At 34.2% G+C, this 19459-nt stretch overlaps 2 protein-coding genes across 7 annotated transcripts in view; one reads left to right on the forward strand and one right to left on the reverse strand.

Moving 5' to 3' along the window:
• Positions 1 to 1636: 1636 nt before the first annotated feature.
• Positions 1637 to 2452, forward strand: LOC142231555 (uncharacterized). The gene is made up of 2 exons (XM_075302188.1): positions 1637 to 1789; positions 1860 to 2452. Exons 1-2 carry the CDS (start codon positions 1756 to 1758, stop codon positions 2429 to 2431), a joined length of 606 nt encoding a protein of 201 aa, XP_075158303.1. The 5' UTR covers positions 1637 to 1755; the 3' UTR covers positions 2432 to 2452.
• Positions 2453 to 7837: 5385 nt separating this feature from the next.
• f (espin protein forked) overlaps positions 7838 to 19459 on the reverse strand; it is a 368923-nt gene continuing 357301 nt past the window's right edge. For 5 of the 6 annotated variants that reach the window (XM_075302417.1, XM_075302419.1, XM_075302421.1 and 2 more), the window contains 4 exons: positions 14388 to 14649; positions 14077 to 14325; positions 13808 to 14016; positions 7838 to 8349 (listed from right to left, as the gene is read on the reverse strand). In XM_075302417.1, the coding sequence (XP_075158532.1) occupies positions 8010 to 8349; positions 13808 to 14016; positions 14077 to 14325; positions 14388 to 14649 (1060 nt within the window). In that variant the 3' untranslated portion in view covers positions 7838 to 8009. The remainder of the gene's footprint in view (positions 8350 to 13807; positions 14017 to 14076; positions 14326 to 14387; positions 14650 to 19459) is intronic. The other variant, XM_075302418.1, reaches the window with a different exon arrangement.

Below are 19459 nucleotides of genomic sequence, written 5' to 3' on the forward strand. Positions count from 1 at the left end.
AGAAATAAGTTTTTAACAATATTTTCTATAGATATAAAATTTTGACAGCATTTTCTATAGAAATAAAATTTTGACTAAACTTTCTAAAGAAATAAAATGTTGACAAAATTCTCTATTGAAATAAAATGTTGACAAAATTTTCTATAGAAAAAAAATTTGACCAAATTTTCTATAGAAAAAAACTTTTGACAACATTTTCTAGAGAAAAAAATGACAACTTTTGCTATAGAAATAAAATTTTGAAAAAGTTTCTATAGAAATAAAATTTTGACAAAATTTTCTATAGAAATAAAATTTTGACAAAATTTTCTATAGAAATAAAATTTTGACAAAATTTTCTATAGAAAGAAAATTTTTACAAAATTTTCTATAGACAAAAAAAAATGACAACATTTTCTACAGAAATAAAATTTTTACAAAATTTTCTATAGAAATAAAATGTTGACAAAATTTTCTACAGAAATAAAATTTTGACAAAATTTTCTATAGAAATAAGTTTTTAACAATATTTTCTATAGATATAAAATTTTGACAGCATTTTCTATAGAAATAAAATTTTGACAAAACTTTCTAAAGAAATAAAATGTTGACAAAATTTTCTATAGAAAAAAAATTTGACCAAATTTTCCATAGAAAAAAACTTTTGACAACATTTTATATAGAAAAAAATGACAACTTTTGCTATAGAAATAAAATTTTGAAAAAGTTTTCTATAGAAATAAAATTTTGACAAAATTTTCTATAGAAATAAAATTTTGACAAAATTTTCTATAGAAAGAAAATTTTTACAAAATTTTCTATAGACAAAAAAATTGACAACATTTTCTACAGAAATAAAATTTTTACAAAATTTTCTATAGAAATAAAATTTTGACATAATTGTTTATGGAAATAAAATTTTGACAAAATTTTCTTTAAAAATAAAATTTTAACAAAATTTTCTATAAAAATAAAATTTTCTATAGAAAGAAAATTGGGTTTTAAATATAAATGTTGTGCTTCTAACGGTCATTTTCATGTATCTCCGTTAGACTTTAACTCCCAGTTAACAGAAAGTAAAATCGAAATAGCTTCTCTCCGGTTAACTTTTAAATGAAAAATTTTTAGCAGTTAAGTTCCTAACTGGCATATGGAATATGTAGACACGATGACAGACATGTCCATAGCACGGTTTAAAAGTTCGTTAGCTAACGTAGCACTAACGGAGCCTCCTGAAAATGGGGGTAATATGTATATAGAAATTATTTGGAAATATGTTTTAATTTGGTTAAAATGCTAATTGAAAATTCCTTATACAACGATCTTCCGATGTAACTTCTTGGGAATATTTATATTAAAAATTTCGCTGTGTAACATAACTTATGTCAAATGTTGATACTTGTGCTCAATTGATATGTACAGTCTGGAGTGAATGGCCTTGCGCAATGTAATGCATATGCCTGATTTTCGGTGAGCTTATAAAACTTATTTTGATCGACTAATTTAATTTTCGGAGATATAAAACAATAAATTTAAGTGAATTGAAAACATTTGTTTAATGTCAAATTTGAAAATTCATGTAATTTCGTGATAAACATCAGGTTTTGAAACGGGTTATACATTCTTTTTATTTATTTATTTTGCAGTAAATCTCAATGAGAAAAAAGTGTATAAAAATATTGGTCGTTACAGAAAAGTTAATCAAATAAATTTCAAGTTTATTGAGGTTTGCTCATATAACGATTCACACAACACATTTTCGGATAAGTTTTTGTTATGGCAGGCCAAAAGTCACTAGCAGCAACAACAGGTATTTTTATTCTTCTAACATTCTTTTATTTTATCTAAGACCAAAAAATATTTTTAATTTCTTCTTTAAGTCATATTGGTTATCATTTCCTTTATGGTCAGTAGAAATTATGCTTATGGCGTTGCTGAACCATTAATGTTGGAATTAGCTAAACATTACAAGCATCTGGGTAGAACATCAACATGTGTTGCTGATCATTATCATGAAACTGGAATTCAACATGGTATAGAGCACGTCATGGATGAAAGTTTGCGATATATAAAACAACACATAGATCAAGCATCAAATGATGAACAATATTTTCAACTCATTAGTTTTGTCCTAAAGACTGCCAATAGCTATGCTGCTAGAGTTCATCAAAAATGTACGAATGTTCCTGAAAACTTTACACCAAGGAATACACCATCGATAGGTTTGGGATTATCGGTTACCTCGCTAATGTTTGTGAGAATTGGTCATATGTTGGAGTGTATTGCTCATCATGGAAATTCAGCTGTACTTGATAGTGTGCCATTGTACATTGCTAAAATTGTTATTGGAATCGCCTATGACAAAGGTCATTCAAATCTTGACATTATATATCGATATAATAAAGCCTTGGAATATGATTTGGGAGCATTATTGCCTGGATGCCGACTCTAAAGCATCTTATAATAATAACAAAAAATAATTTATATTCGTTTTAAACAATTTAAAAATAATTTATTTCATAAATACAGAGAAATCTCGAAGAAATAGACAGATGAACACTGTCCCCTTTTGAGAAATGTCGAATCAGGCCGTAGTATAGTAGTAGTAGTAGTATAATCTCGCCGAGTTGTCCTTTGTGAATAATTACATAATCCGTAATTTAACAAATCGCTGGTTTATGGGAGACTTTGAAAGGTTTTGTTTCCACTTTGCACTCAAAAACAAGTAAGTAAAGTCTAAAGTCGGACAGGGCCGACTATATTATACCCTGCACCACTATGTAGACAAACACTTGTGTTACCATCTCAACTGCTTCAAATTTGCTAGGAACTATATAAAGGTTTGCATTTCCAGATACAAATTCTTTTAATGGAGACAATTTGTTGTACTTTTACAACAACTCAAGAATTAAAATTTTAATCACCTAACGCTCTGGGATGAAAGAAAATGTTAGTAAAACATTATACCCTGTACCATAGTACACCCAGAGAAGGAATATGATCACCTCAAACATGTTTTAAGAGCAAAATGTTATTTTTGGGTGGTGACCATGTAACATGGTTTTCGCAACCATGTAATTTTCTCGGAAACCATGTATCTGATTTCGGCAAGCAGGTTATATTTGACGAGAAAATAACATTTTAGTGACAAACATGTTACATGGTCACCATACAAAGATAACATTATGCTCTTGAAACATGTTTGAGGTGATCATATTCCTTCTCTGCGTGTAGTGGTGAAGGGTATACAAATATGGGAAATATGAAGCGAGAGAAATTTTAATGCAATTGTACAAAAGAGCATTTATGATTTATCAGGCGATACGTATGTATTCGAGATATAGGACAATTTTAGTAATATTTACAATTTTTGCTATTCATCAGTGGCGATTTTACAAGGATATTGGTTAGTTCTCGCCAAGATATGTGGTAAAGTGTGGGTTGTGATATATTATTTGGTCTAGTCGGGCGACTTGGAGCCTTATTTAGAACTTAACCGTTCTGTGGAAATTTTGGCATTACAGTGTGTAGGGTATGGCTAAGATATGGGGAAATCATCACAGAATTTTGTGTAAAGTGTGCAAATTTTGGCCATATTTGTATAAACCGGAAAAACGGATAAAGGGTGATACGGTCAAAATTTTTCAATATAAACTTGACGTATTTCTTTCAATTTTGCATTTAAAAAACCTGAACACCCCTCATTTTGAAGGTGTGTGTGTAGAATATTGCTCCTATTTTGATTTTGGAATTCACTCTTCAGTTGTCAAAATGCCGTCCAAGCAAGAAGAGCAGCGTATCAAAATTTTGCTCGCGCATCGCGAAAATCCGAGCTACTCGCACGCAAAGCTGGCAAAATCGCTAAAAGTTGCCAAATCAACCGTTACAAATGTAATTAAAGTGTTTGGGGAACGTTTGTCGACAGCCAGGAAGTCTGGATCGGGGGGAAATCGAAAACCGGAAGCCGCTGAGACGACAAAGAGAGTTGCCGGTAGTTTCAAGCGAAACCCTAACCTCTCTCTCCGAGATGCCGCAAATAAGCTGGGTGTATCGTCAACAACCGTGCATCGAGCCAAAAAACGAGCCGGACTATCGACTTACAAGAAGGTAGTGACTCCAAATCGCGATGATAAACAAAATACGACGGCCAAAGCGCGATCCCGGAGGCTGTAGACGACGATGCTGACGAAGTTTGACTGCGTGGTAATGGACAAGCAGCTTCCGGGACAAGCAGGAATCGTGTTCCGTCGTAGCAGGAATCGAACCTACGACCTTGTGTATGCAAGGCGGGCATGCTAACCATTGCACCACGGTGGCTCCCACAGCTATATCTAAATCTGAACCGATTTTTTCCAAAATCAATAGCGAATGTCTTTGGTCCAAAAAACGACCCTATGCCAAATTTGAGGACTTTGCGCACAAAAATACATGAACAGACAGACAGACAGACGGACGGACAGACAGACGGACATCGCTAAATCGACTCAGAATTTAATTCTAAGACGATCGGTATACTAAATAATGGGTCTCATACGTTTCCTTCTTGTTAAGAAATTCTGAACTATTTCACCAAATAGTTCAGACATAGTTAGACACGAAGTTAGTAATTCTTTATGTTTCATTTTAGTATAATTTTTCACCTTTTTTAGTTTATGAAACTAACGTACGCAAAAAATTATTAAACTCGCGGAAATTTTCCTAAATCATAACAATTGCTTGAGCTAAAATATAATTAAATTGACTTTAGTGTCATATACACTGAAAAAAATATTTACGTGTTATTAAAGATTACGTAAACTCATGCACAATTTACACACTATTAAGGACAAATTTCTTTAAAATAATAAAATTTTAACTAAAAGAAATATTATAATCTTTGCTTCAAAAATTGTTTTCATTAAATTTAGGACACACATTTTGAAAATTTGCGTCCCTTCGTTAAAGTTGCATGTCTTTAAACTAAGGCAAATTTTCCTTAAAGTAAAGAAACACATTTTTAATTTAAAGAAATCGTCCTTAAATTAACTGAAATATTGAATCTTTAGATCTTAGATAAAAACGCTTCAAATATAGACTATGATTTATTTTGAGGATTTACCATCTTTGGTTTAAAGTTTTTTTTTTGTTTGGAATTAAGAAAATATTTTTTACATCGAAGTATCCGTCATAATTTGGATTTTTAAACTGGCATTTGTTTGTACGTGAATAGCTTTATTAATAAACCTGAAAAATAGAATGAAAATTTGATAAATGAGATCTGTATCCTTATTTTAATTTTATAGATCCTAGATTTAAAGCCAAATAGGTCGCAACAAAATTTCCTTATTTTAAAGAACCCGCATCTTTGGCTCGGAATCAACACCAAAATCCTTAATGGAAGGTCAAAATCTTGAGATCCAAGTAAACTTTTTTTGAGTGTAGAGTTCACATTTTTGAGTTGGATATGACATCATTTCTTGTCAGCTACCCATGTATGGGTCAGTCTGGGTATTTTTTATTTGACGGATACTTCGAAGTATCCGTCATAATTTGAATTTTTAAACTGACATTTGTTTGTACGTGAATAGCTTTATTAATATACCGGAAATAGAATGAAAATTCGATAGATGAGATCTGTATCCTAATTTTAATTTATAGATCCTAGATTTAAAGCCAGATAGATCGCAAAAAATTTCCTTATTTTAAAGAACCCGCATCTTTGACTCGGTATCAATACTAAAATCCTTAAAGGAGACCAAAAACTTGGATCCAAAAATTTCGACCTTCCCTTAAGGATTTTGGTTTTGATTCCGAGCCAAAGATGCGGCTCCTTTAAAATATAGAAATTTTTTAGCGACCTATCTGGCTTTAAATCTAGGATTAAAAATCTAGGGTTAAAATTAAAATTAGGATACAGATCTCATTTATCAAATTTTCATTCTCTTCTCGCGGTTTATTAATAAAGGTACTCACGTACAATCAAACGCCAGTATAAAAATCCAAAGTATTACGGATACTACAAAGTAAAAAACGTTTTCTTAATTCCAAAGAAACTTTAAATCAAAGATTCTAAATACTCAAAATAAGTCATAGCCTATATTTGAAGCGTTTTTATCTTGAATCTGATTATTCAATATTTCAGTTCATTTAAGGAAGAATTCGTAAAATCAAAAATGGGTTTCTTTACTTTAAGGAAAGACATGCGACTTTAACAGAGGGATGCAAATTTATAAAATTTGTGTCCTAAATTTAATGAAATTTTGCAGCAAAGATTATAGACTTTATTTTAATTAAAATTTCATTATTTTAAAGAAATTTGTCCTTATTTTTTTGTAAATTACGCATCCTCAAACGTAGGTTACGTAATCTTTAATATCACATAAATATTTTTGCAGTGCAGCTGTTATAAGAGTTACGTAGCCCAGTGGATAGTGTGTTGGCTTACAAAATGTATGGTCCGCGTTCGGTTCTCCGTCCAGGCGAAAAGTAAAATTAAACAAAATAAAAAATTATAAAATCTAAAATTCTTCTTCATTGTTCATTTACGTGATATTAAAGTTTACGCAACCTAAATTTTAGGATGTGCAATTTACAAAATATTAAGGACAAATTTCTTTAAAATAGTACAAATTTAATTAAAATAAAGTTTGCTCCAAAATTTCATTTTCTATTAAATTTAGGACACAAATTTTGGAAATTTGGCAATTTTTTGTCAAAGTAAAGAAACAAAACTTAGACTTATTTTGAGGATTTAGCATCTTTATTTTAAAGTTATTTTGGAATTACTTTGAAGTATCGGTTCGGTTAAGTTAGGTTCGGTGGCAGCTCGATATATCAGGCTCAGACTATTCAGTCCATTGTGATACCACAGTGGTGAACTTCTCTCTCTTTTCACTGTGTGCTGCCCGATTCCATGTTAAGCTCAATGACAAGGGACCTTCGTTTTATATCCGGGTCCGAACGGCATTCCACATGGCAGTGACACCACTTAGAGAAGCTTTGTAACCCTCAGGAATGTCCCCAGCATTACTGAGATGGGATAATCCACCGCTGAAAAACTTTTCGGTGTTCGGTCGAAGCAGGAATCGAACCCACGACCTTGTGTATGCAAGGCGGGCATGTTAACCATTGCACCACGGGGGCTCCCATCTGATTATGATTTGGACTTTTAAACTGGCATTCGGAATCAATACCAAAATCCTTAAGGAAGGTCAACATCTTTGGATTCAAGTAATTTTTTTCTATGGTGGTGGGTATAAAAAAGTATATTTAGTACTCATAAATATTTTTTATAGATTTTATTGATACAAGATGTACATACATAAATTAAAAATATAACAAATAACAAAATTAATAAAGGGTACGATTAATCTGCATCGAATTTTGAGCAAAAATGGGAAAGGTGTGTCTTATTTTTTTAATTTTCGAACATTTTGAAAATATTTTTGATTATTTTTTTATTTAAAGAAGGCAATAGCATCTTATTTCGAAACTTTCCAAGTTAGTACACATGAAAAAATATATGTATGAGTAAATATAGCTTATGCTACTAGTTTTTAATAAAAAGGATATTGCACCAAAATATTGATTCCACCTAAGTGGAAATCAATACCGTATTATTGTATAGGGAAACAACATAAAAAAGAAGCAAAGTCAAAAATTAATTAAACATATATAAAAATATAAAATTTATACAAAATATGGTGATTCGCATAGTTTCTCGTTTTCTGCAAAAAATATAAAAATTAATTATTTTACTCTTCACATTTATCTAAGAAATAAATTACAAGCGGATAATAAGAAAGTCTATCGATTTTTTTCTGTTTGTTTTCTCATATTTCGTTTAAATACTATAAAAATATTAATGAAACAAAATATATTATAATAATTAAATATTAAAATGCATTTAATTTTTCGTTTATTTTTTATATGAGTAACAATTTCCGTTTTAATTATTTTTCTTTTCATTATTTTTGAATTTATTATAATTCAAAATTCCTCTCTCCTCTTCGGAAAAAGATGAATTGCTTGCATTTTCCTCTCTTGCTAAATTAAATTAAACTCAGTCTGCTATTGGTTTTTCTCAATTGAGCACGCCATGGTATAATATTTTCATTGTCCTCCTCGTCTTGTTGTTGATGCTGGCGTTGTTGATTGTCCCCATTGCCTTGTTGGTGAGCACCATCACCGTTTACTGATCTATTGTCGGCATGTCCGTTTTGTTGGTTGCCATTTTGTAAATAGCCATTTTCCTTGTTACCATGACTGGAGACAATTTCTGTGGCACAGGATACCATGGATATGTTATCAATGGAAACTGCTCGATTTTTCATACGCCAAGTGTCTGCAACCCGATTATTTTCTTCAACCTTGGGTGTATAGACAGCAGCTCTGAGGTGGCAAGGAGTAAAATATTGAAATGGGAAGGGAAAAGGAAATAGTTAAATTCAATTCAAATAAAGCAATTTATTTTATTTTAATTTATTATTTTAATTAACCATTTTTAGGGTATTTAAATTTAAAATAATCTATATATATAAAATAAACATTTTTGGTATCGGATGGGAGACCCCCTTTGCCCAACTTTTTGTAAATTGGATTTGCTTAAAATTTTCTGGGAAGATTGAGTGTTGCGTCTATATAAAGATCCATTACTTTATTTTTCGATATTTTGTCGGAGAAAGGTCCTCCCTTCACTGAAAAAACAGTGAACCCACCAGGAAGAAAACTTTTGGTTAAATTTAGAAAATTTTGAATATTTTTAGAAAATTTTAACTAAACACTATTACAAACGCTGGCATCATGCCGATATCACAAGAATGAGTAAATATTTTTCGACAAATTTAAGAAAATTTATTAGACATAAATATTTTTTTTCACTTGTTAAAGAAAATTTTGTAGTTTGAAAGAAAAAATTGGGGTTCAAAATAGCAAGCATGTCTTTAGTAACATACGAAGTTCATGATGGACGCATTTGTAGTAAAATTTACAAATTTGAAGAAATGATAAACTATCTTGTGAGAAGTACGAATTTAGTAAATCTTTATACTGCATTTTTGTATAATTTTTCCTCGTTTTTTAGTCCATTTAACTAACGTACGCAAAAAACAAGTATATACGGCCGTAAGTTCGGCCAGGCCGAAGCTTATGTACCCTCCACCATGGATTGCGTAGAAACTTCTTCTGAAGACTGTCATCCAAAATCGAATTACTTGGGTTGCGGTATCACTTGCCGATGTCAAGGTATCTTAAAACTTCCTAACACCGTCTTCTAAATTGCAAGATAGTCCATATGTGGTATATATTAAACTAAAAAAGGCCGATTAAATACATATATAATTAAGTTTGACAAAATTTTCTATAGAAATAAAATTTTGATAAAAGTTTCTATAGAAATAAAATTTTAACAACATTTCCTATAGAAGTAAAATTTGGAGAAAATTTTATATAGAAATAAAATTTTGCCAAAATTGTCTATAGAAATAAAATTTTGTCAAAATTTTCTATAGAAATAAAATTTTGTCAAAATTTTCTATAGAAATAAAATTTTGTCAAAAATTTCTATAGAAATAAAATTTTGACAAAATTATCTATAGAAATAACATTTTGACAAAATTTTCTATAGCAATAAAATTTTGACAAAATTTTCAATAGAATTAAAATTTTGACAACATTCTTTATAGAATTAAAATTTTGACAACATTTTCTATAGAAATATAATTTTGCCACAATTTTCTATAGCAAAAAATTCTAACAAAATTTTCTATAGAAATATAATTTTGCCAAAATTTTCTATTGAAATAAAATGTTGACAAAATTTTCTATAGAAATAAAATTTTGACAAAATTTTCAATAGAATTAAAATTTTGACAATATTCTCTATAGAATTAAAATTTTGGCAAATTTCAAACGGATCGGATGAATTTTGCTTCTCCAAAAGGCTCCGAAGATTAAATATAGGGAACGGTTTATATGGGGGCTATATATAATTATGGACCGATATGGACCATTTCTTGCGTGTTTGTTAGAGACCACATACTAACACCACGTTCCAAATTTCAACCGGATCGGATGAATTTTGCTCCTGGAAGAGGTTCCGGAGGTCAAATCTGGGGATCGGTTTATATGGGGGCTATATATAATTATGGACCGATATGGACCAATTTTTGCATGGTTGTTAAAGATCATATACTTACACCATGTACCAAATTTCAGCCAGATCGGATGAAATATGCTACACTTATAGGATCCGCAAGCCAAATCTGGGAGTCCGTTTATATGGGGGCTATACGTAAAAGTGGACCGATATGGCCCATTTGCAATACCATCCGACCTACATCAATAACAACTACTTGTGCCAAGTTTGAAGTCGATAGCTTGTTTCGATGGATGGATGGACATGCTTAGATTGACTCAGAATTTCACCACGACCCAGAATATATATATACTTTATGGGGTCTTAGAGCAATATTTCGATGTGTTACAAACGGAATGACAAAGTTAATATACCCCCGATCCTATGGTGGAGGGTATAATTATTAGAGTAAAGGAAACTTTATCCAACCATAATAATTCCATGAACTAAAATAAAGTTAAATTGCCTTTAGTGAAATAGAGAGTTCATTTCTTTTTGAGTGTTTGCTCGACTTTGGTTTTAAACTACAGTGAAAAAACTAAGCTTCTCCGATTTATTTGAAATTTACAGTGGTCGTAGAAAGGGGTTGTGAAATCGGTATAGGGTACCTAGTTTTTTGATATTTGAACAGCGAAGAGGGCCTCCCCTTGCCGCGCATAATAATCTCCTAAATCCCTTAAATGTTTTGCGATATTTTTCAGGGAAGGTTTCCGATATTTGATCTGGAAGGAAAGATCCACCTTGCGCGGCTTTTTAAAAAAAATTAAAGAACAGGGGGCCCCCCTTACGCGGCATTTTGAAAAGTCCCCTAATAATCCTAATAATCCTAAATGTTTTGCGATATTTTTCAGGGAAGGTTTGCGATATTCAATCGGGAAGGAAAACTCCTCCTTTTTAAAAAAAGTTTTTCAATTTTCAGTTAAGTATACTCATAGAAAAAATCATGCACGGCGTGCTAATTTCAAAACGATTCGTTCATGAAAGTGAATCAACACACATGTGGTGTCAAACGGAGAACAGGCGGTGTCAATCTGACAACGATAAAATGACACCATGCGTTGTCAAAACAACAACCAGCATTCATGATCTGAAGACGTTATTGTTACGATTTTATAAACAAAATTAAAAAAAAAATATTTCCGCTACCGTGACTCGAACCTGTGTTTTCTGCACCATACGCATTAATAGTCACCTTAGCACATTGCACCACCGAGGGAGTTGCCATAATAACGTCTAACGTTTATTTTAAGACTTTTCATGGCCAAAGAAAAACTAATTTCGTTCATAAATCGTGAACTCCCGTGGACGAAATTGTGAACATTCCGTTTTGATTTTTTGGGAACGTTTCCGTTTCATTTTGTCACCGTCCGTTCACGACTATGGAACGTAATTTTTTCTATTAGTGTAGGTATTCAATTTTTTGTTATTTGACCGGGGCGCTAAGAATATGGGCCCCATGCAAATTTTCTCCAAATCCTAAGAGAAGTAGGACCCCAAAAATTATATAGAAAACAACAACACAAAGTTTTTATATTTTCGGGGAGTAAAATAATTTTATTTTAGGCCGGCTTGAGAATAAGTCCCAAATTTTATTTTTGTGATTATGCTTCGTTTTCAAGAGGGACCAATTTTCGCATTCTGGGATCTGGATTCGCATTCTATGCACACGTTTGTTGTTCTGTATGGCATTATATCGCACCAGATTTGCTTTTTGCGTGGCCTCTTTTATGGACAAAATCCAAAGTGGGCTAACGCGATCCCAAAGAGATATTTTATTTTGTTTTATTTTTTTGAAAACTTCAGTTAGAGTAAATTTTCACAAGGAGGAAATGAGCCCTATTTTTTGTGGCCGATTTTCATGCTTTAGTTTAATTTTGTTGTGGTTAGCTTTCATGCGGCTCATATTCATTATGAAGCGTCGCCCCAAATTTGTGGTCATGTTTTAGGGCCAATATTCATAACGCCCTGGGTGCTCCCTTCTTGCCAGACTTTTTAAGTAAAACACTTAAATTGACATGAAATTGACAGGCATCATACACAGTGAAGAAACAAGTTAATTTTTAGCAATTATACAGGCTCGATTAACATCTTTGCCAGTACAGTGCAATAGTTTGAAGCCCGGAGTATTTAATTCACATATTTATTTTGTTCTTATATACACATGGTTCCTTAATAACTATATCTATGTCTTCTTTCATCAAAACTTTTAAGGCAGCACTAGCAGCCTTACAATGATGAAGATTCATCTGGAGGATCCGTAGAACCATCAACATTTTCAACAACCGTCACATCAGCCCTTTCGATTGAGTCATCAAGAATGTCTTCCTCACAGATCTCGGAGACTCTCGCAATAACCGTCGATTCAATTTTGGTGAGTTTTGAAGCAGTAGAAAGCTCGTTTCACATACGGTGTCCGTCCATGTCTGCATTTTTGTTATCTCCCTAAACTTCGCAAGAAAATCTGCCCATTTTTGATTCAGACAGAGGCTCGTCCATTTTGGCATCCTTTGGCTGATCGCTTTTATATACATTCACTTGGATATATTGAAAGCCATAACATACACGGGACTTGGCTAGATGTGACAAAGGCTGAATGTTCAATATAAACACCGCATACCGTCTTGGTGCATCCACTTCATCCAAACGGCCAACCTTCCAGTCAGCGGCTGGAAGATCTGGACTGCATTGTTTCAGTATATTGAAAAAAGATTTAGGATCAGGAGGGTTTGCAGTTATCCATGCATGTGCTCTAAGTGTAGCCGGTATGTCTTCTTCTCGAGTAACTCGGGAGCAGCTCCTTCCCAAACTTCACCAATTAGTATCAACGCAGCTTTAAAATAATCAATAGACCTCTAGTCCTCAAATGCGATTAGCTTAAATCGTCTTTGATACCAACCAACCTCTTGGTTTGGAGGATCTGGGCCGGGAAACTTCTCCAGCACCTGTGTGTAGACGCCAGACATTGCATTCTCAATTTCCCCCATTTTTGCTTTGGAACCATACCGTCCACTGCTTCCCTGTTCACAATAGCCATCACAAGATTGTTTTTTGAAACTGAGGCAAATGATCTTTGATACCTTTTGGAAGATGACAGTTCATCCGGCGACCGTTCCCTTTTTCCAGCTTCCAGAATTCCTTGCGCCCATTTTAAGGAATTACTTTGCTTAGCCGACAACGTGTTTGGGTTGACTGATCCTAATTTCTTTCTTTCTTGAGGGATTACCTCTGTTTGATGTCGTTACCATCGGAAATGTTCGACTTGCCAATGTATCGCAACCTGTCGCCCAGACTACAGGTTGACCAAATGGGCCTAACTCTTGGCCATAGCCCAAATTTATAACTTCAGTCGAAACCCGTCCACTGGGCCCTGAAGTTAGCAGCTCAGTGGACGACTTTTAATTTCGCTGCATGGCAGCTTAATGTACCAACACACCTGAAATTCGTAATAAGTACTTATTACGATGAATTTAGTTAATCCGATATTTAAAAAATCCGGCCAGTTCGACGGTTGAATGTTAATATTTTCTCTGTGTAGTTTAAAACTCATATTCGTTACAAAAGGAAAAAAAAAAATATGTTTCTCATACGAAAGTATCTTTTCTTTAAATTTTACTCTAATTTAATATAAATAGAATTATCTCTTATTTGAAAACCGATTTATGGTCGATTATTTGAAAATTTAAATGAAAATGAAAGTTTTGTTATTAAACTTACTTGAGTTTATTTTCCGTTTCTTCTCGACGAGCTAGCAAATCTCTCTTCCATTGTGGTATTTGTGAGAGTCGGCGATTTTCCGCCTCCTTTGCCATACGATCCTCAAATTCTTTCTTCGCCTTCTCGGCAGCTTTTTTGGCCATCATTTGTCTTTTCCAATCGGGTATAACATTACCAGCAGGATCTTTATCTGGTATCTGTAAATAAATCTTTGCAAATTTATGAAGTGTCCGTCAATGGATTATAGTTTTTGTCCACTTAACACTCACTTGATCAACATAATTACTGGCCGTGAATTGTTTAGAGATTTCCGAATAATGTTCCGAATCGAAACGATTGGCCATTTGTTGTTCCACTTTCATTTTCTTAATGCCCGGTATATCTTTGGAGATTTTTAATTCGGCAATAAGATCGGTCTTCAAATACGTATCGTTGGTAGATGAAAGGCATTGCATGCTGAGACTTCTGGCTGGCATTTGATAGGGTTTGGGTACCTTTTGGGTGTCGGTGCGGCGAAGCTAAAACGAAAAAGAAAATTAATCGTATAAAAGTTAGGGTGAGTTATAACAGTTTTGACTACCTGCACACTATTCAAATCTTGTATAGATATTGCTGATAATGGCTGGTGTTGCTTTCGCACTGCTGTGTCCTGATGATGTGAGTTCTGTGAGTGTAAACTTATGGATTTCGTCGTATTGTTCCTATCACTGCTGTTAATGGTGTTGTGATGTGCCAATGGAGTCATAGGCAATGGCGGTGGTGGTGGAGGTTTTGGCGGATCAAAAGTTACGGGATGCTGATTGGATACCTGAATGTGCATATAGTCTTCAGAATCCGTAGACCTGAAATATAAAGGAGAATAATAAGATTTTTATTCCATTGTTTGAGATGAAATATATAAGAAGAAAATTTTTTCCAAACAAATAGCCTCCAATAACATTGTTTTTATTCCATTGTTTGAGATGAAATATATAAGAAGAATTTTTTTTCCAAACAAATAGCTTCCAATAACAGAATAAAAACACTGCTAAAAACAGCAATCGATGTATGATATTATATTTTGTACTTCAGGGTCTTGCGAACAATGATTGTAAATATTTTAATGTTTCAATTTTTATCGTTTCAGCTAACAAATTTCTTTGGGTGTAATAATACTTTGAGTTGAATCTGATTCTTTCAAAAGTCTAAATAAAAAGTACTTCATAAAAACTTAATCGATATTTATAAACGACTGATAGACTATAAATAGATAGAAAAATAGCATTCATAAACGATTAATCCAATCCTTTAATAAATCATTGGTAAGTTGCAAAAATTTATTGTAAGATGTACGAAATATCGATACTAACATATTGACTAATTATAAAATGATTGTATATTTTGAGTAATGCCTTTTATATGTCTCACGACTCACTCGTTAGTGACGAAATTTTCGTTATTTACGACAGTTTCGTGTCACGTGCACACCTCTAGTGCCAAGTCAGGATGGCGTATGACCCATCAAATCGATGTTTTAAGTGCTCAAAAATGCTTGAGCCGATGTATGACAGCTCGCTTTGTCGTGGTGAAGAGTGGCCCGTTTCGGTGGTTCGTTTTCCTGATTTCTTAGAAGATAACTGGAAAACAAATGGTTGCCTACAACGAATTGACTGTTCTGCGTTGTTATAGTGGTACGATTGCGACATGTCCAGGTGATCATTGGAAGTGCTTCGTGCGGATTTGGCTCATTTTTTAACACCCATACAGTCTTTTTTTGAGCGATTGGTTGGGATCCAACGCGAACAATTTGTTTGACAGTCAAATTTTATGCAATCTTGAATGTATGCTGGTACCAATGCGATCTTTTAACAGGTTGGCTGATAAGTCCCCGGTCTGACACATAGATGGTGTCGCTAGTATTAAATGCATATTATTTTTATATAGTACCAACCTTCAAATGATTCGTGTCAAAATTTGACGTCTGTAAGTCAATTAGTTTGTGAGATAGAGCGTCTTTTGTGAAGCAACTTTTGTTATTGTGAAAAAAATGGAAAAAAGTAATTTCGTGTTTTGATAAAATACTGTTTTCTGAGGGGAAAAAATACGGTGGAAGCAAAAACTTGGCTTGATAATGAGTTTCCGGACTCTGCCCCAGGGAAATCAACAGTAATTGATTGGTATGCAAAATTCAAGAGTGGTGAAATGAGCACGGAGGAAGGTGAACGCAGTGGACGCCCGAAAGAGGTGGTTACCGACGAAAACATCAAAAAAATCCACAAAATGATTTTGAATGACCGTAAAATGAAGTTGATCTAGATAGCAGAGGCCTTAAAGATATCAAAGGAACGTGTTGGTCATATAATTCATCAATATTTGGATATGCGGCAGCTCTGTGCAAAATGGGTGCCGCGCGAGCTCACATTTGACCAAAAACAACAACGTGTTGATGATTCTGAGCGGTGTTTGCAGCTGTTAGCTCGTAATATGCTCGAGTTTTTCCGTCGATATGTGACAATGGATGAAACATGGCTCCATCACTACACTCCTGAGTCCAATCAACAGTCGGCTGAGTGGACAGCGACCGGTGAACCGTCTCCGAAGCGTGGAAAGACTCAAAAGTCAGCTGGCAAAGTAATGGCCTCTGTTTTTGGGATGCGCATGGAATAATTTTTATCGATTATCTTGAGAAGAGAAAAACCATCAACAGTGACTATTGGAGCGTTTGAAGGTCGAAATCGCGGCAAAACGGCCCCATATGAAGAAGAAAAAAGTGTTGTTCCACCAAGACAACGCACCGTGCCACAAGTCATTGAGAACGATGGCAAAAATTCATGAATTGGACTTCAAATTGCTTCCCACCCATCGTATTCTCCATATCTGGCCCCCAGCGACTTTTTCTTGTACTCAGACCTCAAAAGGATGTTCGCAGGAAAAAATTTGGCTGCAATGAAGATGTGATCGCCGAAACTGAGGTCTATTTTGAGGCAAAACCGAAGGAGTACTACCAAAATGGTATCAAAAAATTGGAAGGTCGTTATAATCGTTGTATCGCTCTTGAGGGGAACTATGTTGAATAATAAAAACGAATTTTGACAAAAAAATGTGTTTTTCTTTGTTAGACCGGGGATTTATAGCCAACCTGTTAATATCAGTTGATGCACAGCACCAATAGTTTCCGGAACAACAACTGATTTTGAACGACCTTTACGAAATTCGCGCCCAGAGAAGGAATATGAAACCTGCTTTAATAGCAAAATGTTATTTTTAGACGGTGAACATGGAACATATTTGCCGCAACCATGTTATTTTCTCAAAAATTATGTATCTGATTTTGGCGACATACATATGTTTGCGGAGAAAAAAAGATTTTTCGACAATTTTTGTTTTGCTCTTGAAACATTTTTGGGGTGATCATCCAAAACTCAAGCAAGTAAGGAATACTAGCTTGAGTCTTGGAGTGAACTACGACCTTGGTAGAAGTCACCATACCATCGATAAAAACTGGTCCTCGACGGAGCTTCACCGCCTCAAATTGAACTAAGTTCATCGATACACTGTTGTTGAGTTAATCCACATCCAATGTTGTCAAGAATAAACACACAAAAATGTTTAAGATTTAAATCCATTTTTTGGGCGAGATGAATATATTAAGTTGCTGTAAACACAAACAGCACTTGTATGTTAAAATTTTCTGAGTACCTCAAAAATGTCACGTTTATCGCAAGAACTGTCAATTGGCAGCTTACAACACTTGGGTTGCTCAATCCCGAAGTATGAAAGGCAACATCGTATTTGTTGGCAAGATTTTACGCGAGAATGATGAATAATACTTTCGTGGCTGCTGACGAGAAAAAGGTGGAACATAAGTTAAGTAGCGGAATTCATGACATATTTTCCTAATGTTTTCATAAAACGATCTGGACCAATTTTTGCAAGGCATATACTGACATCGAATAAGAAGGCATATACTGCTAGAAAGCATATACTGACATCGAATAAGGCTCCAGAAAATCAATTAAATGGGGGCTTCACCTAAAGGCGCTCCGATATGGTTCACTTGCAATACCAACCGACTTACTTCAATAACAACTACTGATTCTAAGTTTCAAGCCGATAGGTTGTTTCGATTGAAAGTTAACATGATTTCAACATACGGGCGGGCATCGTCTGAGAATTTCCCCACGACCGCTACGTTACAAACTGAATGATAAAGTTAGTATACCAACTTTATCATTCAGTGATGGTTAAAAATGTCAGTATTACCAGTTTCGGCCCTGCAGAATTAGGTCTTGTTCTTAGTTTATGATAAGTAATGTGGTTGTCCCTTCTCTACTGATTACTATCTTCTTGATGTCCTATTCTAATTTTTTACACTCTGATCGATTAGTGACTGCTTTCGACCCGCATGTCACCATTGTGCAGTATCATATAGAAGAGTTTCAAATTCGGAAATGTTACCAGCATTGAGATGATGGCTTCACGGATATTGGTTCGCCATAGCGGCTTGTATACTCTTTGGACTTAATTTCATTGGTTTTCCATTCGTACTCAGAGATGGTGAGTAATCTGACCAAACAAAAGGATGGTTATTATATGACATTAATCATACCAAGGAACTCTTCTCTAGAAGATGGGGGTATATTAACTTTGTCATTCCGTTTGTAACACATCGAAATATTGCTCTAAGACCCCATAAAGTATATATATTCTGGGTCGTGGTGAAATTCTCAGTCGATCTGAGCATGTCCGTCCGTCTGTTGAAATCACGCTAACTTCCGAACGAAACAAGCTATCGACTTGAAACTTGGCACAAGTAGTTGTTATTGATGTAGGTCGGATGGTATTGCCAATGGGCCATATCGGTCCAGTTTTACGTATAGCCCCCATATAAACGGACCCACAAATTTGGCTTGCAGACCCTCTAAGAGAAGCAAATTTCATCCGATCCGGCTGAAAATTGGTACATGGTGTTAGTATATGGTCTCTAACAACTATGCAAAAATTGGTCCACATCGGTCCATAATTATATATAGCCCTCATATAAACCGATCCCCCAATTTGGCTTGCGGAGCCTCTAAGAGAAGCGGCTGAAATTTGGTTCATGGTGTGTGTATACGGTCTCTAATGGCCATGCAAAAATTGGACGAAATCGGTCCATAATTATATATAGCCCCCATATAAACCGATCCCCAGATTTGACCTCCGGATCCCCTTGGAAGAACAAAATTCATCCGATTCGGTTGAAATTTGGTGCGTGATGTTAGCATATGGTATCCAACAACCATGCAAGAATTGGTTCATATCAGTCCATAATATATAGCCCTCAGATAAATCGATCCCCAATCACACAAAAATTGGTCCATATCAATAATTGTATATAGCCCCCATATTTCAATTCTGGCTTCCTACGTACCGTGCAAAAGTCCATATCGATTCGTAATTATTTGTAGACTTACCTACACATCACTTTTTTTGTCTAATATATACCACGTATGGACTAACTCACAATTTAGAAAACGATTTAAGATACCACAACCCAAGTAATTCGATTGTGGATGACAGTCTATCGTAAAAGTTTCTGCGCAATCTATGGTTGAGGGTACATAAGATTCGGCCTGGCCGAACTTACGGCCGTTTATACTTGTTCAAACTATGACACTAAATGTTTTGCCA

Source organism: Haematobia irritans, chromosome 3 (assembly GCF_050003625.1).
Source record: "Haematobia irritans isolate KBUSLIRL chromosome 3, ASM5000362v1, whole genome shotgun sequence".
NCBI lineage: Eukaryota > Metazoa > Arthropoda > Insecta > Diptera > Muscidae > Haematobia > Haematobia irritans.

Bases quoted from the DNA above. Each gene is read 5' to 3' on its own strand.
- LOC142231555 (XM_075302188.1), top strand. From the start codon at position 1,756: ATGGCAGGCCAAAAGTCACTAGCAGCAACAACAG. The intron at 1,790-1,859 runs GTATTTTTATTC...TTCTTCTTTAAG, and splicing joins GTCACTAGCAGCAACAACAG to TCATATTGGTTATCATTTCC.